This window comes from Pseudophryne corroboree, chromosome 1 (assembly GCF_028390025.1).
Source record: "Pseudophryne corroboree isolate aPseCor3 chromosome 1, aPseCor3.hap2, whole genome shotgun sequence".
NCBI classification, from domain to species: domain Eukaryota; kingdom Metazoa; phylum Chordata; class Amphibia; order Anura; family Myobatrachidae; genus Pseudophryne; species Pseudophryne corroboree.
Window position 1 is genome coordinate 777,316,783 of NC_086444.1, and position 26,239 is coordinate 777,343,021.

Sequence of the window (26,239 nt, forward strand, 5' to 3'; positions counted from 1 at the left end):
AATCCTCCATAAGTAGGCAAATCTCTAATTCAGGGATTCATAATTCTGCACAGTAGATAATTAATGAGCAGTAGTACAACACAAAAAACATAAAGCTTTTTGGTCCAACATGGCACCGCTATCTGCTATGTAGAAACTACAAGCATATGGGTCCTATCTATTACTGTGAAAACTCCTGTTTAAACAGTTAGAGGTCCTTAAAGGTTCAGTTCAAATATGGTAAATACTAGAGATGAGCGCCTGAAATTTTTCGGGTTTTGTGTTTTGGTTTTGGGTTCGGTTCCGCGGCCGTGTTTTGGGTTCGAACGCGTTTTGGCAAAACCTCACCGAATTTTTTTTGTCGGATTCGGGTGTGTTTTGGATTCGGGTGTTTTTTTAAAAAAACACTAAAAAACAGCTGAAATCATAGAATTTGGGGGTCATTTTGATCCCAAAGTATTATTAACCTCAAAAACCATAATTTACACTCATTTTCAGTCTATTCTGAATACCTCACACCTCACAATATTATTTTTAGTCCTAAAATTTGCACCGAGGTCGCTGTGTGAGTAAGATAAGCGACCCTAGTGGCCGACACAAACACCGGGCCCATCTAGGAGTGGCACTGCAGTGTCACGCAGGATGTCCCTTCCAAAAAACCCTCCCCAAACAGCACATGACGCAAAGAAAAAAAGAGGCGCAATGAGGTAGCTGTGTGAGTAAGATTAGCGACCCTAGTGGCCGACACAAACACCGGGCCCATCTAGGAGTGGCACTGCAGTGTCACGCAGGATGTCCCTTCCAAAAAACCCTCCCCAAACAGCACATGACGCAAAGAAAAAAAGAGGCGCAATGAGGTAGCTGACTGTGTGAGTAAGATTAGCGACCCTAGTGGCCGACACAAACACCGGGCCCATCTAGGAGTGGCACTGCAGTGTCACGCAGGATGTCCCTTCCAAAAAACCCTCCCCAATCAGCACATGATGCAAAGAAAAAGAAAAGAAAAAAGAGGTGCAAGATGGAATTGTCCTTGGGCCCTCCCACCCACCCTTATGTTGTATAAACAAAACAGGACATGCACACTTTAACCAACCCATCATTTCAGTGACAGGGTCTGCCACACGACTGTGACTGATATGACGGGTTGGTTTGGACCCCCCCAAAAAAAGAAGCAATTAATCTCTCCTTGCACAAACTGGCTCTACAGAGGCAAGATGTCCACCTCATCTTCACCCTCCGATATATCACCGTGTACATCCCCCTCCTCACAGATTATCAATTCGTCCCCACTGGAATCCACCATCTCAGCTCCCTGTGTACTTTGTGGAGGCAATTGCTGCTGGTCAATGTCTCCGCGGAGGAATTGATTATAATTCATTTTAATGAACATCATCTTCTCCACATTTTCTGGATGTAACCTCGTACGCCGATTGCTGACAAGGTGAGCGGCGGCACTAAACACTCTTTCGGAGTACACACTTGTGGGAGGGCAACTTAGGTAGAATAAAGCCAGTTTGTGCAAGGGCCTCCAAATTGCCTCTTTTTCCTGCCAGTATAAGTACGGACTGTGTGACGTGCCTACTTGGATGCGGTCACTCATATAATCCTCCACCATTCTATCAATGTTGAGAGAATCATATGCAGTGACAGTAGACGACATGTCCGTAATCGTTGTCAGGTCCTTCAGTCCGGACCAGATGTCAGCATCAGCAGTCGCTCCAGACTGCCCTGCATCACCGCCAGCGGGTGGGCTCGGAATTCTGAGCCTTTTCCTCGCACCCCCAGTTGCGGGAGAATGTGAAGGAGGAGATGTTGACAGGTCGCGTTCCGCTTGACTTGACAATTTTGTCACCAGCAGGTCTTTCAACCCCAGCAGACCTGTGTCTGCCGGAAAGAGAGATCCAAGGTAGGCTTTAAATCTAGGATCGAGCACGGTGGCCAAAATGTAGTGCTCTGATTTCAACAGATTGACCACCCGTGAATCCTTGTTAAGCGAATTAAGGGCTGCATCCACAAGTCCCACATGCCTAGCGGAATCGCTCCCTTTTAGCTCCTTCTTCAATGCCTCCAGCTTCTTCTGCAAAAGCCTGATGAGGGGAATGACCTGACTCAGGCTGGCAGTGTCTGAACTGACTTCACGTGTGGCAAGTTCAAAGGGCATCAGAACCTTGCACAACGTTGAAATCATTCTCCACTGCACTTGAGACAGGTGCATTCCACCTACTATATCGTGCTCAATTGTATAGGCTTGAATGGCCTTTTGCTGCTCCTCCAACCTCTGAAGCATATAGAGGGTTGAATTCCACCTCGTTACCACTTCTTGCTTCAGATGATGGCAGGGCAGGTTCAGTAGTTTTTGGTGGTGCTCCAGTCTTCTGTACGTGGTGCCTGTACGCCGAAAGTGTCCCGCAATTTTTCTGGCCACCGACAGCATCTCTTGCACGCCCCTGTCGTTTTTTAAAAAATTCTGCACCACCAAATTCAAGGTATGTGCAAAACATGGGACGTGCTGGAATTTGCCCATATTTAATGCACACACAATATTGCTGGCGTTGTCCGATGCCACAAATCCACAGGAGAGTCTAATTGGGGTAAGCCATTCCGCGATGATCTTCCTCAGTTGCCGTAAGAGGTTTTCAGCTGTGTGCGTATTCTGGAAAGCGGTGATACAAAGCGTAGCCTGCCTAGGAAAGAGTTGGCATTTGCGAGATGCTGCTACTGGTGCCGCCGCTGCTGTTCTTGCGGCGGGAGTCCATACATCTACCCAGTGGGCTGTCACAGTCATATAGTCCTGACCCTGCCCTGCTCCACTTGTCCACATGTCCGTGGTTAAGTGGACATTGGGTACAACTGCATTTTTTAGGACACTGGTGAGTCTTTTTCTGACGTCCGTGTACATTCTCGGTATCGCCTGCCTAGAGAAGTGGAACCTAGATGGTATTTGGTAACGGGGGCACACTGCCTCAATAAATTGTCTAGTTCCCTGTGAACTAACGGCGGATACCGGACGCACGTCTAACACCAACATAGTTGTCAAGGACTCAGTTATCCGCTTTGCAGTAGGATGACTGCTGTGATATTTCATCTTCCTCGCAAAGGACTGTTGAACAGTCAATTGCTTACTGGAAGTAGTACAAGTGGGCTTACGACTTCCCCTCTGGGATGACCATCGACTCCCAGCGGCAACAACAGCAGCGCCAGCAGCAGTAGGCGTTACACGCAAGGATGCATCGGAGGAATCCCAGGCAGGAGAGGACTCGTCAGAATTGCCAGTGACATGGCCTGCAGGACTATTGGCATTCCTGGGGAAGGAGGAAATTGACACTGAGGGAGTTGGTGGGGTGGTTTGCGTGAGCTTGGTTACAAGAGGAAGGGATTTACTGGTCAGTGGACTGCTTCCGCTGTCACCCAAAGTTTTTGAACTTGTCACTGACTTATTATGAATGCGCTGCAGGTGACGTATAAGGGAGGATGTTCCGAGGTGGTTAACGTCCTTACCCCTACTTATTACAGCTTGACAAAGGGTACACACGGCTTGACACCTGTTGTCCGCATTTCTGGTGAAATACCTCCACACCGAAGAGCTGATTTTTTTGGTATTTTCACCTGGCATGTCAACGGCCATATTCCTCCCACGGACAACAGGTGTCTCCCCGGGTGCCTGACTTAAACAAACCACCTCACCATCAGAATCCTCCTGGTCAATTTCCTCCCCAGCGCCAGCAACACCCATATCCTCCTCATCCTGGTGTACTTCAACACTGACATCTTCAATCTGACTATCAGGAACTGGACTGCGGGTGCTCCTTCCAGCACTTGCAGGGGGCGTGCAAATGGTGGAAGGCGCATGCTCTTCACGTCCAGTGTTGGGAAGGTCAGGCATCGCAACCGACACAATTGGACTCTCCTTGTGGATTTGGGATTTCGAAGAATGCACAGTTCTTTGCTGTGCTGCTTTTGCCAGCTTGAGTCTTTTCATTTTTCTAGCGAGAGGCTGAGTGCTTCCATCCTCATGTGAAGCTGAACCACTAGCCATGAACATAGGCCAGGGCCTCAGCCGTTCCTTGCCACTCCGTGTGGTAAATGGCATATTGGCAAGTTTACGCTTCTCCTCCGACAATTTTATTTTAGGTTTTGGAGTCCTTTTTTTACTGATATTTGGTGTTTTGGATTTGACATGCTCTGTACTATGACATTGGGCATCGGCCTTGGCAGACGACGTTGCTGGCATTTCATCGTCTCGGCCATGACTAGTGGCAGCAGCTTCAGCACGAGGTGGAAGTGGATCTTGATCTTTCCCTAATTTTGGAACCTCAACATTTTTGTTCTCCATATTTTAATAGGCACAACTAAAAGGCACCTCAGGTAAACAATGGAGATGGATGGATTGGATACTAGTATACAATTATGGACGGGCTGCCGAGTGCCGACACAGAGGTAGCCACAGCCGTGAACTACCGCACTGTACTGTGTCTGCTGCTAATATATAGACTGGTTGATAAAGAGATAGTATACTCGTAACTAGTATGTATGTATAAAGAAAGAAAAAAAAACCACGGTTAGGTGGTATATACAATTATGGACGGGCTGCCGAGTGCCGACACAGAGGTAGCCACAGCCGTGAACTACCGCACTGTACTGTGTCTGCTGCTAATATATAGACTGGTTGATAAAGAGATAGTATACTCGTAAGTAGTATGTATGTATAAAGAAAGAAAAAAAAACCACGGTTAGGTGGTATATACAATTATGGACGGGCTGCCGAGTGCCGACACAGAGGTAGCCACAGCCGTGAACTACCGCACTGTACTGTGTCTGCTGCTAATATAGACTGGTTGATAAAGAGATAGTATACTCGTAACTAGTATGTATGTATAAAGAAAGAAAAAAAAACCACGGTTAGGTGGTATATACAATTATGGACGGGCTGCCGAGTGCCGACACAGAGGTAGCCACAGCCGTGAACTACCGCACTGTACTGTGTCTGCTGCTAATATAGACTGGTTGATAAAGAGATAGTATACTACTAATATTATATATACTGGTGGTCAGGTCACTGGTCACTAGTCACACTGGCAGTGGCACTCCTGCAGCAAAAGTGTGCACTGTTTAATTTTAATATAATATTATGTACTCCTGGCTCCTGCTATAACCTATAACTGGCACTGCAGTAGTGCTCCCCAGTCTCCCCCACAATTATAAGCTGTGTGAGCTGAGCAGTCAGACAGATATATAATATATATAGATGATGCAGCACACTGGCCTGAGCCTGAGCAGTGCACACAGATATGGTATGTGACTGACTGAGTCACTGTGTGTATCGCTTTTTTCAGGCAGAGAACGGATATATTAAATAAACTGCACTGTGTGTCTGGTGGTTACTCACTATATAATATATTATGTACTCCTGGCTCCTGCTATAACCTATAACTGGCACTGCAGTAGTGCTCCCCAGTCTCCCCCACAATTATAAGCTGTGTGAGCTGAGCAGTCAGACAGATATATATAATATTATATATAGATAATAGATGATGCAGCACAATGGCCTGAGCCTGAGCAGTGCACACAGATATGGTATGTGACTGAGTCACTGTGTGCTGTGTATCGCTTTTTTCAGGCAGAGAACGGATTATAAATAAAACTGGTGGTCACTATCAGCAAAACTCTGCACTGTACTGAGTACTCCTAATGCTCCCCAAAATTAGTAAATCAAGTGTCTCTCTAATCTATTCTAAACGGAGAGGACGCCAGCCACGTCCTCTCCCTATCAATCTCAATGCACGTGTGAAAATGGCGGCGACGCGCGGCTCCTTATATAGAATCCGAGTCTCGCGATAGAATCCGAGCCTCGCGAGAATCCGACAGTGTCATGATGACGTTCGGGCGCGCTCGGGTTAACCGAGCAAGGCGGGAAGATCCGAGTCGCTCGGACCCGTGAAAAAAAACATGAAGTTCTGGCGGGTTCGGATTCAGAGAAACCGAACCCGCTCATCTCTAGTAAATACACAGATATGCCAAAAGGGTCTGAGAGCCTGTCTCAGTATGTATATCACTGTGTAAATGAATGTAAAGCATGCAGAACACAAGTTAAGATTAACTGGCATTTGTTTTAAATGGTCCTTCAAACATCGGTACTTGTTTCGTTCAAACAACGATGTATGTTAAAAAGGCCCCATATGGATTGAGGTTCAAATTTGTCTTGTTTATGATCACAGGTGATACATGCACAAACAAAAAGGTACATAAGGATTATATTTGTCCTTTATTGAAACATCAATGTGTGGAAAACATTAATGTGTAATCCAATCAGCCCCTATGCACTGGAGTTAAAGTGTGTCTTAGTACAGTCGCAAATGAATTTTTTTTCGTGCAAATGACAAGTCTCTAACTGGTTATATTCATTTTTGTCACCATTTTCCAATTATTCAAACATCGGTACATGTCTAGTTCAAACATCAACATAAAAAAGAAATGAAAAAAGGACCCCTATGCAGTTAGGTTCAAATGTGTCTTATTTATGGTTGTAGGTAAGAACAATACTTGCACAAATTGAAAGGCACATAAAGGTACTTTTTGTCCTTTATTGAAACATCAATGTATGTAATGTTCAAACATCGATGTTTAATCTAATCAACCCCTATTTACTGGAGTTCAAGTGTGTCTTAATTCAATCGCAAATTAATGTTTATCATGCAGATCAAAAGTTACTAACTGGTCACAAGTCGCCATTTTCCAAAGCACCAAAGCACGATGACTAGATTAGACCACCAACTGAGCAAATATATAAGTGTCGTCGGCATAGAATATACAAATGTCCCAAATACAAAATCTCTGTCAGAATGAACTAGGGTCACTAAATAATCTACAGCGAGGTACCACTGGCTTATTTAATTATTATTTGTTATTAAAATTTACCAGCATATTCAGTTTCACTTTACAACTGAGACCAAAACAGTAAAAGAGAAGTAATGAAACATAACTGGGTTATATAACAGACAGACAGGTACGAGGGTCCTGCTTGCAAGTTTATAACCTATAGGGAAAATAGGATTTTAATTACCTACCGGTAAATCCTTTTCTTGTAGTCCATAGAGGATACTGAGGGTCCATTTAGTACCATGGGGAATAGACGAGTCCACTAGGAGCCATGGGCACTATAAGAATTTGATAGTGTGGGCTGGCTCCTCCCTCTATGCCCCTCCTAGCAGACTCAGTCTAGGAAACTGTGCCTGAGGAGACAGACATACTTTGAGAGAAGGATATAAAAGGATAGTGGTGAGATTCCGAACCAGCACCCACAAACTAGAGGAAAGTCATGCTAACCAAACATAAAACCAGGAACAGCAACTGCTGAACCAACAATACTTAACCAAGTAACAGTGCAGGAAGAACGAAGCACCGAGCAGGTGCCCAGTATCCTCTACGGACTACGAGAAAAGGATTTACTGGTAGGTAATTAAAATCCTATTTTCTCTTAAATCCTAGAGGATACTGGGGATCCATTTAGTACCATGGGGATGTACCAAAGCTCCCAAACTGGGTAGGAGAATACTGAGGTTTCTGCAGAACTGATTGACCAAACTGAAGATCCTCAGAGGCCAAAGTATCAAACTTGTAAAACTTTGCAAACGTGTTCGAACTCGACCAAGTAGCTGCTCGGCAGAGCTGTAAGTCCGAAACACCGCGGGCAGCTGCCCAAGAAGAACCCACTGACCTAGTCAAGTGGGCCTGTACAGATTTAGGAACCGGCAATCCTGCCGTGGAATAAGCCTGCTGGATAGTGAGCCTGATCCAGAGCGCAATCGACTGCTTTGAAGCAGGACACCCAATCTTATTGGGATCATAAAGAACAAACAGCGAGTCAGACTTCCTGTGACGAGCTGTTCTCTTCACATAGACCTTCAAAGCCCTCACAACATCCAAAGACTTTGAAGCAACAGAGGTGTCTGTAACAACCGGAACCACAATAGGTTGGATGATGTGAAACGTAGACACCACCTTAGGAAGAAATTGCTGATGGGTCCTGAGTTCAGCTCTGTCCTCATGGAAAATTAAATAGGCGCACTTGTAAGACAACGCCCCTAGCTCCGACACACATCTTGCTGAAGCCAAGGCCAAAGGTGTGACGGTCTTCCATGTAAGATATTTAACGTCTACCTCCTATAACGGTTCAAACCAGTCCAATTGGAGGAACTGCAGCAACAAATTGAGATCCCAAGGTGCCGTGGGAGTCACAAAGGGAGGTTGGATGTGCATAACACCTTTCAAGAATGTCTGGACCTCAGGGAGAGAAGCCAATTGTTTCTGAAAGAAAATAGACAAGGCCGAAATCTGGACTTTTATGGAGCACAGACGTAAGCCTACATCCACACCCGACTGCAGAAAAAGCAGGAAACATCCCAGATGAAATTCCACTGCAGAATATTTTCTGCTCTCACACCAAGAGATGTATTTCTTCAAATACCGTGGTAATCTTTAGACGTTACCCCCTTCCTGGCTTGGATTATAGTCAGGATGACCCTGTCAGGGATGCCTCTCCTGGCTAGAATCAGCTGTTCAACTTCCATGCCGTCAAACGTAGCCATGGTAAGTCTTGATAGACACACGGGCCCTGTTGCAGAAGATCCTCGCGAAGAGGTAGAGGCCATGGATCTTCAAGGAGTATCTCCAGAAGTCTGCATACCAGGCCCATCTTGGCCAGTCCAGAGCAATGAGAATTGCTTGAACCTTTTCCCTTCTTATTCTGTTCAGAAATCTTGGGATCAAGGGAAGTGGAGGAAACATGTACACCATCTGACAGACCCATGGAGTCATCAGAGCATCTACTGCCACTGCCTGTGGGTCTCGCCAACCTGGAACAATACCGCTTGAGCTTCTTGTTGAGACGAGAGGCCATCAATTTGATTTGTGGACATCCCCATCGAAGTGTCAAGCACCTGAACACCTCCGGGTGAAGGCCCCACTCCCCCGGGTGTAGATCGTGTCTGCTGAGGAAGTCTGCTTCCCAGTTGTCTACTCCCAGAATGAAGACCGCTGACAATGCCGCAGCTTGTTTTTGTGCCCAGAGAATTCTTGACACCTCTGACATTGCTGCTCTGCTCTTCGTTCTGCCCTGCCAGCTTATGTACGTCACATCCATCACATTGTCCGACTGGACCTGAATGGCCAGATCTTGAAGAAGATATGAGGCCTGCAGAAGGGCATTGTATATAGCCCTTAGCTCAAGAATTTTGATTAGGAGGAAGACTTCCTGACTTGACCCTCTTCCTTGAAACTGCATCCCCTGGGTGACTGCTCCACAACCTCTGAGGCTTGCGTCTGTGGTTAGCAGAATCCATTTCTGAATCCCGAACCGTCGGCCCCCGAGTAGGTGAGAAGTCTGTAGCCACCACAGAAGGGAGATCCTGGCCTTTGGTGACAGACGGATCCTCTGGTGCATGTGAAGATGTGAGCCAGACCATTTGTCCAACAGATCGAGCTGGAAGGGTCTTGCATGAAACCTTCCGTACTGAAGATCCTCGTAAGAGGCCGCCATTTCCCCCAGAAGGCGAATGCATAGATGCACCGATATCCGGGTTGACTTCAGCCAGGACATCCCGAACCATCGACTGGATTACCGATGCCTTTTCCAACGGAAGAAAAACTTTCTGCGACTGTGTGTCCAGTATCATTCCCAGAAATGGGAGCCTCCGAGTTGGTTCTAAGTGTGATTTCGGAAGATTTAGAATCCACCCGTGATCCAGGAGTAGTTTGGTTGTGAGGCCAATGCTGTTCAACAACCTCTCCCTGGACGGTGCCTTTATCAGAAGATCGTCCAGGTACGGAATTATGTTCACTCCCTGCTTTCGAAGGAGAAACATCATCTCTGCCATCACCTTGGTGAACATCCTCGGTGCCGTGGAGAGACCAAAGGGCAGGGCTTGGAACTGGTAGTGATAGTCCGGTAGTGCAAAGCGTAGATAAGCCTGGTGAGGCGGCCAGATCGGAATGTGGAGGTACGCATCCTTGATATCCAGAGACACTAGGAATTCCCTCTCCTCCAGACCTGAGATCTCTGCTCTCAGAGACTCCATCTTGAATTTGAACACTCGTATGTATGGGTTCAACGATTTTAGATTCAAAATCGGCCTTACCGAACCATTCGGTTTCGGTACCACAAATAAGTTGGAATAATATGCCTTGTTTTGTAGATGAGGTGGAACTGGAACAAAGACCTGAGTCTGTACCAGTTTTTGAATGGCATCCTGTAAGGTTATACTTGCCTCTTGTGAAACTGGTAAGCCTGATTTGAAGAATCTGTGAGGTGGGAGCTCCTGAAACTCCAGTCTGTAGCCCTGGGAAATAAGATCTATGACCCAGGGATACTGGCATGATGTTGTCCAGATGTGACTGAAATTTTTTAGTCGGGTTTCCACCTGCCAGTCTTCCAGGCATCGCAGTCAACCGTCATGCAGAAGGCTTTGAGGAAGCAGAACTGGAGCTCTGTTCCTGAGGACTGGCAGTTGCTAGTTTGCATGGTTTACCTCTAGTGCCTCTGTTGGCTGTAGAAGATCCTCTGGCTTTGCCATTAAACTTGGCAGTCCGAAAGGACTGTAGAGTAGGTCCTGAGTAGGTCTTCCTGTTTGGGGGAGCTGCAGAAGGAAGATATGTGGACTTACCCGCAGTAGCTTTGGAGATCCATTTGTCTAGTTCATCTCCAAATCTGGCCTCTCCTGTGAAGAGTAGATCTTCCACGCCTTTCCTGGAGTCTGCGTCTACAGTCAACTGGCGTAACCATAAACCCCTGCGTGTCGACACTGCCATAGAAGCGGTGCGTGCATTAAGCAAACCTACTTCTTTTATGGCTTCCACCATAAAGTCTGCAGAGTCCTGTATATGTTGCAGGAGTAACACAATCTCCCCCCTAGATAAGGAATCCAACCCTTCAATGAGGTTACCCGACCATTTAGCAATGGCTTTAGTAATCCACGCACATGCTATAGTGGGTCTCTGAGCACAAGGATTTGAGTGTAGTCTCAATCTTATGATCAGCCGTGTCTTTCAGACAGGCTGCACCAGGGACAGGTAACACAATCTTCCGTGACAACCTGGACACAGATGCATCCACTATCAGTGGACTTTCCCATTTTTCCTATCCTCAGGAGGAAAAGGAAAGGATGAGAGTAACCTTTTAGGGATTTTTTAATTTCTTATCAGGATTATCCCATGGTTCTTCAAACAGGGTATTCAATTCCTTTGACACAGGAAAAGTGACTGAGGACTTCTTTTTTACATTAAACTAAGATTCCTCACACTCCTCTGTCACCTTATCAGGAATTTGCAGAACGTCTCTGATAGCTTCTATAAGAGCCTCTATTCCCTGTGACAGAGCAGTGCCCCCCCCCCCCCCCCCTTCTGAATCCACCTCCCCCTCCTCCATGTCTGACCCCTCAGCATCAGAGTCAGATTGCAGGATATGGGCCACAGTTCATTTTTGTGGACAAATGGCAGGGGACTGAGACGCTTGTTTGGGGAATGAGTCTCGGTTTATAATCTCACCCATAGACTGTCTTAAGTATTGCGTCTCTTTCTCATTGCGGGACAATTTATTAGAGATATTGGAAATCATTCCTTTAATGGTAACAATATGTGTACTAAACCGTGCGCTTTTTTCCCCACCTTATTAAGCAGCTGGTTTATTCAGACAAGGTTTGAAGAAGAAGAAAAGCAAATCAACTTTTAGTAGCAGCACTCATTCCCTAAATTCTTTTTTAATTAGAAATATAATCCATTCAGATATTTTATTAATAATGATGTAAACTACGAAAAAGATTCTCAATACCCACATGTGATATAAGTGCCTTTATTATTACCACATATGATGTATTATATGTCCCCTTATTATAAATGGGACATGTAGAATGAAATATTAAAACAATAGAGACAGAATAATGTGTAAGAAAAAATAAATTAAATTTATGTGTATAAAGATGTATTTAAAAGAAAATGCTAGTACGCTGTCTTGATTTATGAGTCAATAAATACCTGTGATTCAAGGAATTATTAAATAATTTATTTAATTTTTTGAAACAACCACTGACTCCTTTAGCCAGTGATGTTTATACAGGTTGAGTATCCCATATCCAAATATTCCGAAATACGGAATATTCCGAAATACGGACTTTGAGTGAGAGTGAAATAATAAAACCTTTGTTTTTTTGATGGCTCAATGTACACAAACTTTGTTTAATACACAGTTATTAAAAATATTGTATTAAATGACCTTCAGGCTGTGTGTATAAGGTGTATATGAAACATAAATGAATTGTGTGACTGTACACACACTTTATTTAATACACAAAGTTATAAAAAATATTGGCTAAAATTACTTTTAGGCTGTGTGTATAAGGTGTATATGAAACATGAATTAATTCTGTGCTTAGATTTAGGTCCCATCACCATGATATCTCATTATGGTATGGAATTATTCCAAAATACGGAAAAATCCAATATCCAAAATACCTCTGGTCCCAAGCATTTTGGATAAGGGATACTCAACCTGTACAGGGTTACAGAATGTATCAGTGTTGTAACATTCCTGATGAATTCTCAATTCTGTAGATCACAATGCAACATTTGTTGCTATATAGTAATGTGATAAGAATGTTAGGAACAACACTGCAAATATCCAGATGATAGTTTATCTGTCTGTTTATTTATAAACATAAGGCTCTTATTGCCTTCAATAATGCGAGTATATGATTACACGCTGACAAATAGTTCTTTGATATTGGGTATTATGAGTTGCCCCTGTTGGAATGTATGCTCACTAGCCAATACTCCTTAATTGATATCCTGCTATTACAGCAATATCCTTGATGAAACTTGCAAATTCGCACAGTACTAGCTTAAAAATAAGCCTGTTTAAGCACCTCTTTATTAGATTATATAAGAAGGAGACATAGAATCTATATATGCATATTGATACTACTGCAGATAATGCTGTCTTAAATATACAGCTAATCCAGACACATATGATTCACGAGTTGGTAATCCCATCCTTTCATAACCACTGTTTATTATGATCCCAGTGATGTGTGCTCACAATAAATAGAGCATGCCAAATTTTTTAGAGGTATACATGGCTTATTTTGATCTCTCATATATTGATGTAACAATTCCAGGACCTATTGCTGCCTCAATATCAGGCTAGTATTACAATGCAGCACAGGCACACATTGATAATTAACACTTTGGTGTATATTGTAAAAGCTTTTTACAAACAAGCTTGATTTATTCAAAACCTTCTTAATTGATGTCCTGCAATCACAGCAGTATCCTTGATAAAACTGCAAATTCGCACAGTACTATCTTAAAAGTGAACCTGCTTTAGCACCTCTTTGTTGGATTATATAAGAAGGAGACATAGGATTTATATATGCATATTGATGCTACTATAGATAATGCTGTCTTGAATAAACAGCTAATCCAGACACATATAATTCCCAGATTGGTAATTACATCCTTACACAACCACTGTTTGTTATCATCCCAGTGATGTGTGCTCACAATAAATCAAGCATGTCAAAAATTTTCGGAGGTGTAGATAGCTTATTTGAATCTCTCATATACGGGTGTAACAATTCAAGCTCCTGTTGCTGCCTAAATATCTGGCTGGTATTGCCATGCAGCACAGGCACACGTTAACGGTTAACACTTTGGTATATATTATGAAATTTGTAACAAACAAGCTTGGTTTATTCACAGCCTCAAATTGCTCTCCTTACTGACAAGAGAGCCATCATGTTCAATATGTCTCTCATATACATAATGTCCAACAGGTGGCTAACACTTGGAGGTAACCCTCCTATCTTTTATGTACACTATACCAGCGTGTGTCTTTTATTCTAAGTAATAACCCTTACTAATGAATTCAAATATACACAGGATATTAATACATGGTAATATTTGTACTGACAGCGCAAAGCAATGCCGATGCGCATTTCACTTTATTAAGCTTCGTCAGGGCTTATAGTATAAGGACATTATATAATGTTGGACATTATGAGTATTTATTGACTCATAAATATTTATTGACTCATAAATCAAGACAGCGTACTAGCATTTTCTTTTAAATACATCTTTAAACACATAAATTTATTTTATTTTTTCTTACACGTTATTCTGTCTCTATTGTTTTAATATTTCACTCTACATGTCCCCTTTATAATAAGGGGACATATAATACATCATATGTGGTAATAATAAAGGCACTTATATCACATGTGGGTATTGAGAATCTTTTTCGTAGTTTACATTATTATTAATAAAATATCTGAATGGATTATATTTTTAATTAAAAAAGAATTTAGGGAATAAGTGCTGCTACTAAAAGTTGATTTGCTTTTCTTCTTCAAATCTATATATTTATATCAACAAGCAGCACCACTTCATTACACTTGTGTTGAAATATTTGTTTGGTCAACACAATATTCTATATTATAAATATTCCCTACAAAGGATCATTTATTTATAATCTGGTGCGGGAGTCTCTTTAACTTGTTATTCAGACAAGGAACACACCTAATTCCAATGGATTATATTGCACAATTCTTTTTCTTTGTGCAATACATTCTTTTAATGGAATCCAGCCACGCTGGTTCAGCCCCGCTAGCCTGGGAAGGTGCACTACACTGGGCACATAGTAGTGAGCTCCCTGGGGAAGAGGAACACTCTACCGTACATGAAACACACTCTTTGCCTGACATATTGTAAATGTGACAGCACACACATACAGGAAAAGGTTAAAAGCACAGTTAACCCACAAAGAGCCCTTCCAGGGTGAGACAGAGATATTTTGGAGCAAGCACACATCGCTATTATTGCTAATGCCAAGCTTAGCCGGGTCGCAGACTAAGTACCCAGATTGGGGATTTAGGCCCTCATTCTGACCTGATCATACGCAGCAACTTTTTGATGTCCATGCGATCAGGTAGATGCCGCCTATGGGGGAGTGGATTTTTGCATAGCAAGGCTGCGATCGCTTGTGCAGCCCTGCTATGCAAAAAAGTTTTGTGCAGGATAGGAGTAGTGTCAGATGTACTTACCTGCTGTGATCACTTCAGCGTGTCAAGTCCCGGAATTGACGTCAGACATCCGCACTCCAAACGCCTCGACATGCCTGCGTTGGACTCACCACTCCCCAAAAACGGTCAGTTGACGCCCGGATCTGTATTCCTGCTGTCAATCTTCTTGTGGTCGTCGCTGCGACCACTTTCTTCATTGGAAGCGTCGCTGCCCGGCGATGGGCGACGCTGGGCAATGACGCGCCTGCGCATTGCAGCCGAAGCGCATGCACAGTTCTGACCCGATCACATGGCTGTGAAAAAGTGCAGCATGCAATCGGGTCAGAATTACCCCCTTAGTACAATAATAATCGGTCTCCCCCTGCTATGACCCCGTGGTACCACTGAGGTAATCTGGAGTCACACCGGAGGACCTGCGCATTCCTTTCAGTCAGCATCTGTGTCCACTGCAGAGGGAAAATGGCGCTGGTGAGCTGCTGGATCCGCTCATAGTGAAGCTCCGCCCCCTCAATGGCGCGCAATCTTCCTGCTTTTTTCATACTGGCTGAGGTAATTTGTGCTTAAAATAGAGACAGATCTGTTTTAAGGCTTTATTTGCCAGTGTGGGTACTGTGTACAGTGTACTGAGACGCAGTTGTGTACTGAGTCTGGAGACGCAATCCGCCCCGGTCAGTAGCCGTGCATCTCCATACCCTCATGCCGCCATAATGGCCAGCGCCCCGCTAACTGGGACACTGGCTTAGTACTCAACACTCTTCCCTCTTCTGGTTCTGTTAGGGGTGGTGGCGTGCTGCGGGAATGTACGCTCGCCGTGGTGGGGCTTGCGAATAGTTCCCTTAGGAGCTAGTGTCCTGTCAGCGGAGAACGGGACCATTAACCCTTCAAGAGGTTAGTCCGTTCCCCCCGTAAGTCCCAAGAAACAGGAAGTCTGGTGCCATCCAGTCCTGCCTGAAAATAACAAACAAAAATAAATGCAGAAAACTCTTTAGGAGCTTCCACAAGCATGACCGGCTCCTCCGGGCATATTTTCTAAACTGAGTTTGGTAGGAGGGGCATAGAGGGAGGAGCCAGCGCACACTATCAAATTCTTTTTTTTTTTTCAAAAAAGTTTTATTGACAGGAGAAATCAATAACAGGCAGTATATGTATGTGGTACAAACGAACAGAAGAAAAGTAAAATGGTCCAGCAGTAACGTATAGCAGTCAAGAGGAAAACAATAATCATGCTAGTTATAACAAACACATACAGAGCAATATGCAATCAAAAATCACAGATACAGTGTAAAGAAAACATTACTTTGGAGAGCGAAAAATATATCCCTGGTCAGGGGCGATTCAGAAGGGTACACCAGAGTCAAGGATTTCCATATTGTACCACCTAGTAGAGTGGAAACATTTCCGTAAAGCCTCTTTAATTAACGGGGAAAGAGTATGAACATATGGAAGCCATATATAAAAAAGTTTCTCCTTCAACTTTTCTATTTGTAATGTGGTGTTGGTCCAATCTAGGTGGAACAATTGTGAAATTCTGGGGTGTAACAATGAAATAGAAACTGGGTCTGCAGAAATCCATTGGGAGAGTATCGTTTTTTTTGCAGCAGCAGCCAATTTGACTAGTAGGATACGGTTCCCTTTAGACAATCTGGTGGGGGGAGGTTTGGGGTATATGCCCCAGAACGCCCAGGTTTTCTCAATAATAAATGGTACTTTCAGATCATTAGTAATATATATCTGAAGTGCATGCCAGAGGGTCTGCACTTTCGGGCAAGACCACAAGCAATCAACAAGGACCTCTTCTGGTGAACCACATTTAAAACAATTAGATCTAGGAGCAGCTCCAATAAGGAATCTCAATTTAGATGTGACATAGGCCCTATGTAATATTTTCTGATGCATCTCTGTATATGAAGTTGACACTAATGTTTTATCTAGATAGATTAGCATCCAGAATGGACTTCAAAGTGAGGTCTGGAAATTCAAGTTTCCATTGCAATAAACCTACTGTACCAGAATCCAGATAAAGTAAGGTTCGTGAGTGGGTGTGTATGAAAGCAGTTGAGAAATGGCCACCCGGGTCATGGTGGAACGTTCCGTCTAAAGTGTTAGTCTTGTCAGTCAAGGTCAAAGTGGACAAAACCCTCTGTACATAACTACTGGCTTGTAGGAAGGGGAATAAGGGGATCACTAAAGATGGGAAGTGTGCCATGATCTGGGAGTGCGTGAGTAGGACAAAGTCCTCCTTGTTTAAGAAATGGTGAACATATTTAAGGCCCCCTTTATGCCATATATGGAATATTTGTGAGAGTGGTATGTGGTTCAAAGTTGGGATTGCCCCATAGAGGCAAAAATAAAGAGGTCTGTTGTGATATTTTTAATTTAGCACGTATTGTCCTCCACGCTATACATGGAGACGACAATAAGACGTTATCTTTTATAAATTTGGGTAGAGAGTGCGATGAAGTGTGCAATAGGGATACTAGGTTCCAGGTAGGTGCAAAGGTTTGTTCTAGTTGTAAATTGGCATAGATGTTGCATCCGTTGATCCAATCCAAGGCAATCCTGTAGTTAGCAGCCATTGCGTAAGTACGCAGACATGGTAGATTAAGGCCACCCAGGGTCCTTGGTTGGCGCAATTTGAATAATGAAAACCGTGGATGTTTGCCTGCCCAAACAAATTTGGTCAATGCTTTGTCCAATTGGACAAACGTACTCTTGGGTGGGATCAACGGAAGCATTTGCAACACATGTAAGAAACATGGGAAACGAATCATTTTAAATAAGTGACATCGACCTGTGTACGTCAAAGGAAGATGAGCCCATTTAGAGAAATCCGTATAAGTTCTAGTAAGGAGTGGGGAGAAATTTAAGGAGTACAGTTTGGAAGGATGATTAGGAATTTTGATACCCAGGTAGGTGATACAATCATCATTTGCCCAGTGGAATGGAAAGGAGGTACCCCATCCTGACTCAGCAGAGGAGAAGAAGGCTAAGGCTTCTGTCTTCGAATGATTAATTTTAAAACCTGACACCAATTCAAAAGAGTTCAAGATGGAGAGTAGATGTGGTAACGCTTCACGGGGGTTACTAAAGTAGAGCAAAATGTCATCGGCGAATGCTGAAAATTTTAGTTCCAAATGGGCCAATTTAATGCCATGCCATCTATCTTCCTTCAAAAAATGATGAAAGAGGGGTCTAATGCCAGGTTAAAGAGAAGTGGAGATAAGAGGCAACCCTGTCTAGTACCTCGATGTAATGTAAAATAGCGGGTGTTATGGGCATTAATCATCAAACATGCTAGAGGGTGTAGATAAAGAGTGTAGAATACATGCAAAAAAGCAGGGCCAAAGTTCTGGAGTTGAAGGATCCTATCAATATGTGTCCAGGAGACCCTATCAAAGGCCTTATCGGCGTCACAACTTAGAACTATGTTTCCTGTCTCCAGTGAATTATGAGTTTTAATCATGGCCGCTAATAAAGAGCGGACGTTGTGGACGGAATGTCTGTTACAGAGGAAACCTGTCTGTGCAGGATGTAACAATTTGGGCAAAACCAAGTGAAGGCGGGAAGCGATAATTTTTATAAAAATCTTGAAGTCCTGGTTCAGGAGGGAAATTGGTCTATAAGAGGAGACTAAAGTAGGGTCCTTATTTGGTTTGGGTAAGACTATGACTCTAGCTGTGTTGAAATCAAAAGGAGCCGAGTGACCAGTAAGAATAGAATTATAAAGTTTACACAGATGTTCTCGTAGGTGTGGGGATAGTAGTTTATAATATGCGGCAGATAGGCCATCCAGTCCCGGGGTTTTCCCATTGGGAAGGGTTTAAATGACTGCTTCTAACTCCGCATCTGTAATGGGAGCAGTAAGGGCTTCTCTGTCATATTCAGTGAGGTTGGGAAGGTCTGCCTGTAGCAAAAACTCCATACCTGCAGTGGGTTGCTCAGTGGGTGCAGTGTATAAATTTTCAAAAAATGTAAGAAAAGTTTCACTAATGTTATCCTGAGTTAGTGTCTGCGTACCCTGAGTAGTTCTGATAGATGAAATGTATTTAGGGGCAGTTGAGGCTTTCACCAAGTTCGCTAGTAACTTTCCAAGGTGGTTGCTCCAACGAAAATATTTATTAGATTGAAATGATAGGAATAATTTAGCCTGCTCAGCACAGAGAGTATCATGTACTGATTTAGCATCCTTATATAACAACCTATAAGCTTCGAAAGGATCTGCTAATAGTCGAGAATAAGATGAGGCGACCGTACGTGTCGCATGAGATAATCTCTCCTGAAATTGCTTTTTCCTAGTGGCAATATATGAGATTATATGGCCTCGGAGGACCGGCTTTGAGGCCTGCCAAAAGAGGTTAATGTCGTCAGAATGAATACTATTGTCATGGGCATAGTTAGAGAAAGAATGTGTCAGGTAAAGTTTAAAATCATCAGAGGAGGTTAAGTAATCTGGAAAATGGCAATTATGGGAGTATGTGTGGGGTGCTGTCAAGGTAAGTGTCAGGGTAATAGGGGCATGATCAGATAGGAGAATGTTAGCTATATTTGAGTTCTCTACCCTATGGATTAATGAATCCGATATCAACAAATAGTCTAACCTGGAAAACCACTTATGAGGATGAGAGAAAAAGGAATATTCTCTAGAGACTGGATATAGGAACTGCCAGGGATCCAGTATTTGTAGAGAATTTAGCAATGGTGATAAAGTGGATGGAGCGAATTTACTTAAACCCGACTGTCTGGGGCCACCCAACATGTCCAGTGAAGGATCAAAAACTACATTTAAGATGCCCCCCAAAATTAAGGAACCTTCCATCCAACCCTGGAGATTAACGAAAAGATCTGAGAAAAATTGTACAGTTGGTCTTGTAGGGGCATAAATGCACACCAAAGTGAACCGTTCCCGTTCAATATCTACCTTCAGAAATAGAAACTGCCCCTTGGGATCTATCCATTCGTCCTTGATCTCGTAGTGTAATGATTTACTAAATAAAAGTAACACTCCCCGTGTTTTTGTGGCGTAAGAGGCACATCTAAAGTAATCAATCCAAGTATCCCTTATTCTGTTAGGATCAGTAATTCGCCAGTGCGTCTCCTGTAAAAATACCACATCTGGGCAAAACTTTTTAAGGTGGCTCAAAATGTTTTTCCTCTTAACTGGAGTATTCAAACCTTCCACGTTCCAAGAGACCAGCTTGAGAGAAGTCTTAGAACTGTCTATGGAAACGTCAGTAACAACAGGTCTAGACATTAATCGATACCTATTCTGATGGAACATGGAAAGAGAAGCCAAAATAAAGTGTCCAACCACCTGTCCCAGCGAGCAGGGGAGGAACTAGTAATATGCACCAAAAAACGGTACGGTTTACAATCAAAAGAAACAAATTGTACCATGATACATGTAAAAAATACAATAACATAAAATAAGTGTCTCCTGTCAAAGGATTTTGAATATTGTTGAACCCAGTGGGACGATTTGAAAAACCATCGGAATATAACAAAAACATTAATATGAATAGAAAAAGAAAAAAACAAGATAACAGGCATAGAAACTAGGCAAGCGGTATCCCTCCAACCTGTTGTATGCAGTGTAAAAAGGGAAATCTTTTGCATCCATAACAAGATTACAATCAAAAAACACAAAAATAGAAACAATGGATCACTCATTAGGGAAAGAAAAAGGATGTATTGCAACTATACTTATCAAACCATGGACAGTCAATCGGCATCATCCAGACGTGAGTCAGATGAGGGCAAGAATAGAGATTTAAGAAAGTTCCGAGCAACATCGGGGGTGTCAAAGTAATGCGGTTTGCCAGCATGGAAGATCCTCAATTTCGCAGGATACAGGAGCGCAAATCGAACGTTTTTGGAGAAGAATTCCTTGCAGATTGGAGAGAATTCCCGTGGTCTTGAAGAAACTTGAAACAAAAAATCTTGAAAAAGAAGTAGTTTGGAGTCCTCATAGCTGAGGCTGGAGGTTTTATGATAAGCCTCCATAATTTTCACCTTGTCCAGATAATTCAATAGCTTAAAGATCACTGGTCTAGGGCAGTTTTGTGAGGCTAGTCTGTCAGGGCCAATATGGTGTGCTCTTTCCACCATGAAGGACATGGGCGAGGAGGGGAGGCCCAGAGTAGTAGGGAGCCAGCGAGAGACCAAGTCCAATAAATCTTTGGGTCGAACCGATTCCGGAAGGCCAATAAGGCGCAAATTATTCAGCCGATTGCGATTTTCCAAATCTTCAATTTTATCGGTCAGGGCGGCAAGATTGGCGTTATGTGTTTGCAGTAATGACTTGGCCTCAAGCTGATCATTCTCCAAGGTAGAAATATGATCCTCTCCTTCCACGAGGCGTTGAGTATGTTGCGTTATTTGAGCAGCAGCTGAATTGATGGCCTCCATCAACGGAGCTAACTTCGCATCCAAAAGAGGTGATATAATGTCCGAGATTTCTTTAGCCCTTTGGACAGAAGACGGACAGAATCTGTCATAAGTAGCCCGCGTATCTGTGTCTGTGGAATCTCCCCAGCCGGGCGAGATGGGGGACATGGAATGATCAGAGCAAATATCTTTGTCTTTAGATGTCGTTTTATTTTTATTTTGGGAGTTTTTGGAAGCTTGTGACGTTTTGGCCACATATCGGTCCATGGCTGAAGTTGTAATTTAAATATGACACAATGCAGGGTAAGGAAGTAACTTCGTAGGCAAGACTATGGTGGAGAAGGAGTGATCCACTGTTATTAGCTGGGATGCAGCCCTGGAGAAAGCACTGTGGTACTTAAGAGCAGGTAGGAACTTGCACAGTAGAAGGGAAGGTAAGGAGGAATCCTCTCACCCCTATTACAGTCAGACTATATGAAGGCAGCTGTGATGAGGTATAGGGGATTAACAAGGTGTAGTGTGGTTCCCTTATATGTGAGGGAGGAGGGGAGAATTCTGTGTCTCCTGATGCAGCCTCTAACTGGAGCAGATGAGAGCACCTGTATTTTGCAGAGAGGAGAGGGGGGGGGGGGTGAGAGCCCTCCACCCCTGTCACAGCCCTCGGTCTCAGCAGGCAGCGGCCAGCACGGTACCTGCTAGTGTGGCGGGTCCCTGAGGAGGGAGCAGCAGATGTGGCCGGGAATGAAGGCGGCCGCCTCCACGTGTCTCACACAGCATGGGTGCCCCTCTGGAGGATCACCGATATGGAGACTGTGGTGGGAGGACAGGGAGTCTGTAAACCTGCAAGCAGCCACGGCAGGGCACAGTACACCGTCAGCACTCCCTCAGGCAGCTGGAGCCCAGAAGTGGCCGGGATCCAGGACGGCCGCCGTCAAATAGTGCACACAGCGTGTGCTGACTCCGGCGATGAGTACAATGCATGGGCGAGCCGGGAAGCAGCTCCACTTTGCCCCTAACTATCTCTGGACCCCGTTACTGTAGAATCCGGGGTCCCAGTCCAGAGGGGGGCGACGGTATGTGGCGTTGGGAGCAGCCTGGACGGAGAGCTCAGTTAATAAGCGGCCAGTCAGATCGGCCCTCCCACCGGAAGTCCACACTATCAAATTCTTAAAGTGCCCATGGTTCCTAGTGGATCCGTCTATACCCCACTGTACTAAATGGATCCCCAGTATCCTCTAGGACGTAAAAGAAATAATCATTTGATACACAATGAAAAGTGCTACATACTGACTATTGGTACAGCAGAATGCAGATGTTCTTGTGGATTATATGATCCAGTCATACAGAAATGCTTGCCTATGGTTGGTGGAATGGGTGAGTGTAGAAAGAGAAAATATATGTGTGTAGTCGTGTGTAGAAGGAAGGAAATTAGAAGAATAGTTTATGAAGGTTACAGGTGGTACTGTTATTTAATAAGCAGCCTTAACATGTAAGTTTCAAAAATCCTTGATTGTTTAGAAACTAGGAAAAAGTGATGCTCGGTGTGAAAGGGCATGTCAACACAGATGGTGAGAAATATGGGGAAGATAGGTAGATTTGAGAATCAGCCGCATACAGAAATACTGAAAACCCAAAGAGCTGATAAGTTTGCCAAGAGGCATAGTATAGATAGAGTAAAGCAGAGGACTGAGCCTCATGGTACTCCAGCATATAGAGGAAGAGAAGAGGAGGTGGATCCAGCAATACAAACAAGTAGGATGAGAACCAGGACAGGACAATGGGGGTCATTACGACCCGTTCGCACGCAGCAGTTCTTCGCTGCGGTGCGAACGGTCGGAACTGCGCATGCGCGACGGCTGCATTGCACATGCGCGCCGGCCAGAATAAAAAAGAAAGTGATCGCAAGAAGATTGACAGCGGGGAGGCATTCCGGGGCGTCTACTCACCGTTTTCCGGGCATGGAGATCTAAATGCAGGCGTGTCAAGGCGTTTGGAGGGCAGATGTCTAACGTCAAATCCGGGACCTTCATCACTGGATCGATCACACAGGGTAAGTAACTGCTGGGCTAGTCTACTTCTGCACAAAACTTTTTTAGCATAGCAGGGCTGCAAAAGCGATCGCAGCCCTGCTATGCTAAAATACATTCCCCAATAGGGGGGATCGCACGAGCAGCAAAAAGTTGCTCCGTGCGATGAACTCGGAATGACCTCCTGTGTCCTAAGACCTATGGATTGTAGTTTGCGTGAGAAGAAAGTAGTTAACACTGTCAAATGCAGCAGAGAGATTCAGGAGAATAATAAGTGGGTAATGGCCTTTAGACTTAGCAGTGATTAATTAATTCACCATCTTAGTCAGTGCTGTCTCTGTGGAGTGGTGGGAATGACAGCCTGACTGAAGTGGGTACAATAAGTTGTGCTTGAAAGTGTGTAAAGTAAGTATTTCAACTTGTGTGTGTGTGTGTTTGTGTGTGTGTGTGATCAAGATCAAGACGGTGTGCATTCTGATGAGTAGAGGAGAGAGTCCACAGAGAGAGGCTAAAAAAGGAGGTTAGAGAGATTAGTTTGCTGGCATTAGGAGAATGTCGGCTATCAGTAGGATTGTTGAAGTCACCCATAATGCCTTATGTCTTAATTTGGGACAACTTTATATATTCAATTCCTGGTTTATTTGAATATTATATATAATGTTCAACAGTTGCATGTATTAATATCGAATTTGCAAATTATTACAATTGGTTCCATCCTTTTTTCTCAGCTTTGTCCTGATGGCTTCCAATGTCCTGCATACTGGGAATTATGAGACGATTGTCATCCAAGGCCATGAATGTGTTACTAATCAGAAAGTAGACATCGATGTTTTTACATTTCCTAATGAAAATATGAGGCTCGACAATACAGTTGTTTATCTCAATTCATCCAACAACTTTCTGGCTTCTGGAGATATCAAAGTATGACAAATGTGCTCTAATAATTAGGTCTATAGTAATCTTTTCCATACTCAAGTACCTCCAATACATCATTTTTGAAGCCTGGATTTACATATGTGGGAATACCTATAAAATGGATAATAAATAAGCTAGTCTACCTGATTATTATTATTATTATTATTATTATGGAAACCCTCATAATATAAATGGAGTTTAATACTCTTAGTTAGAGAAAGTTATCTTGTATGACATCTGCTGAATTCCCGAGGCATCTAACTATAGTCTTACTATAGTCAGTAACTACTGTAAATATTAAAAACTGATTTTGTTTAAAACAGTATTCAAACAGTAAAGATGTTACATAAATGTGTATTTTTGTACAAATGTACAATGGAGATTATGATACATAAGCCTATGACTTGTTTAGGTACAAAAGGTTGCCAGATGAAAGGTCGACAGTGCTAAAGACCGACAGGTACTACAGGCCAATAGGTTCAAGTTTTTCTGTTTTTTTTTTTACATTTTGCTCAACTTTTTCATCATTACCATCCATGTGAACTATGATTGGGAATAGTAACCTATGCCAAGCACAGCGGTAGTGGAGTGAGGCCCCTTGCTCGAAGCATGGCGAGAGAAGCGAGCCCACGAGGGTACATGTTTCCTCTAATTTGGTTTAGATATAGCTAAATAAACAAAATGACACAAACAACTACAAAAAACTTGCGTTGACCATTTCTATGTCAACCTTTTGAACCTTTTGTACTGCCGGCCTTTTGTATTGTCTCCCTTTTCTATGTCAACCTTTTAACCATGTTGATCTTTTTCCCCTTTTGACCTAATACATGTCGACCATATGGTGTCGACCTATTGACTGTCGACTTATTGTCGATCTTTTGATCCACACCCAACAGTTTCCAAGCTGACAACACATTACACTTGTACTGAGAAAAAACCCTCAATATTAGGAGATTGCTTTCTGGTGATTGTCATTTTTTGCTTTTGTAAATGAACCTTAGAGGACAATTTGTATTTAACATTTTAATAATGTACTGTGAAATACCAGGTAAACAGTACAATTTCAAACTAATTATGTACACATTTAACAGTAATAAGAATAACGCAAATCAATCTGTATATATACTCTTGTACCAGTATAGTGCAAGATGTATGAATCATAGAAAGTATACAAAAATCATTGTTTTTTTTGTCTTCAGATTCCCTCCAGTTACCTATCTTCTGACAGCAATGAGAAGCAGTATGTTGTTGTTCGAGCCAAGTCAAAAGACATTGATTTGCAAAAGGTTATTCTTCTTTCCCCTCACACAGGGTACATTTTCATCCAGACAGACAAAACTATCTACACACCAAACCAAAATGGTAATGGAATTTCTGATCCTAAAATGTTATTCCAAATGATGTATGGCAATTCAATAACATGCACCTTTGTGTGTTGTCGGATGGGATCACACATTGATTTAATCATAAATATATTGCAAAACTAATTCAAATGTGGGTTGTGTACTGTAACCTGGCATCCTTTTACAACAATATAATCATCTAAACTATTGTTTTATACAAAAGTGCATTTTACAACATAATCTTTCCCTACCCTCATTTGCTGTTGTTACCTTGCTTCAAACTCTCAGTCTAGGATTTGTTTTCTTCCATTGCAATACTCCAAAAATGACTCTAAATGTCACATACAGTCAGACATATATACTCAACCAGAACATTCTGGGAGATTAAGTAACTATGCATACAGTTTTAACTACATAGATCACAGTAATTGACAAGTCACTACCCCCACAAGATAAGACCATTTACTCATAGACTCTATTAAACTGTAAATGCATTTGAACTAGTTTATATAAATGTTTAGGTCTA

General features: G+C 43.0%; 1 protein-coding gene and 1 long non-coding RNA gene across 2 annotated transcripts in view; one reads left to right on the forward strand and one right to left on the reverse strand.

Annotated features, from left to right (window-relative positions):
- Positions 1–26,239, forward strand: part of LOC134910100 (complement C3-like) — a 465,863-nt gene that overhangs the window by 85,953 nt on the left and 353,671 nt on the right. Inside the window, exons 2-3 of the mRNA XM_063917765.1 lie at positions 24,184–24,376; positions 25,570–25,732. Of these exons, the coding sequence (XP_063773835.1) occupies positions 24,184–24,376; positions 25,570–25,732 (356 nt within the window). The remainder of the gene's footprint in view (positions 1–24,183; positions 24,377–25,569; positions 25,733–26,239) is intronic.
- Positions 1–26,239, reverse strand: part of LOC134910116 (uncharacterized) — a 143,474-nt gene that overhangs the window by 45,887 nt on the left and 71,348 nt on the right. The window lies entirely within an intron of this gene.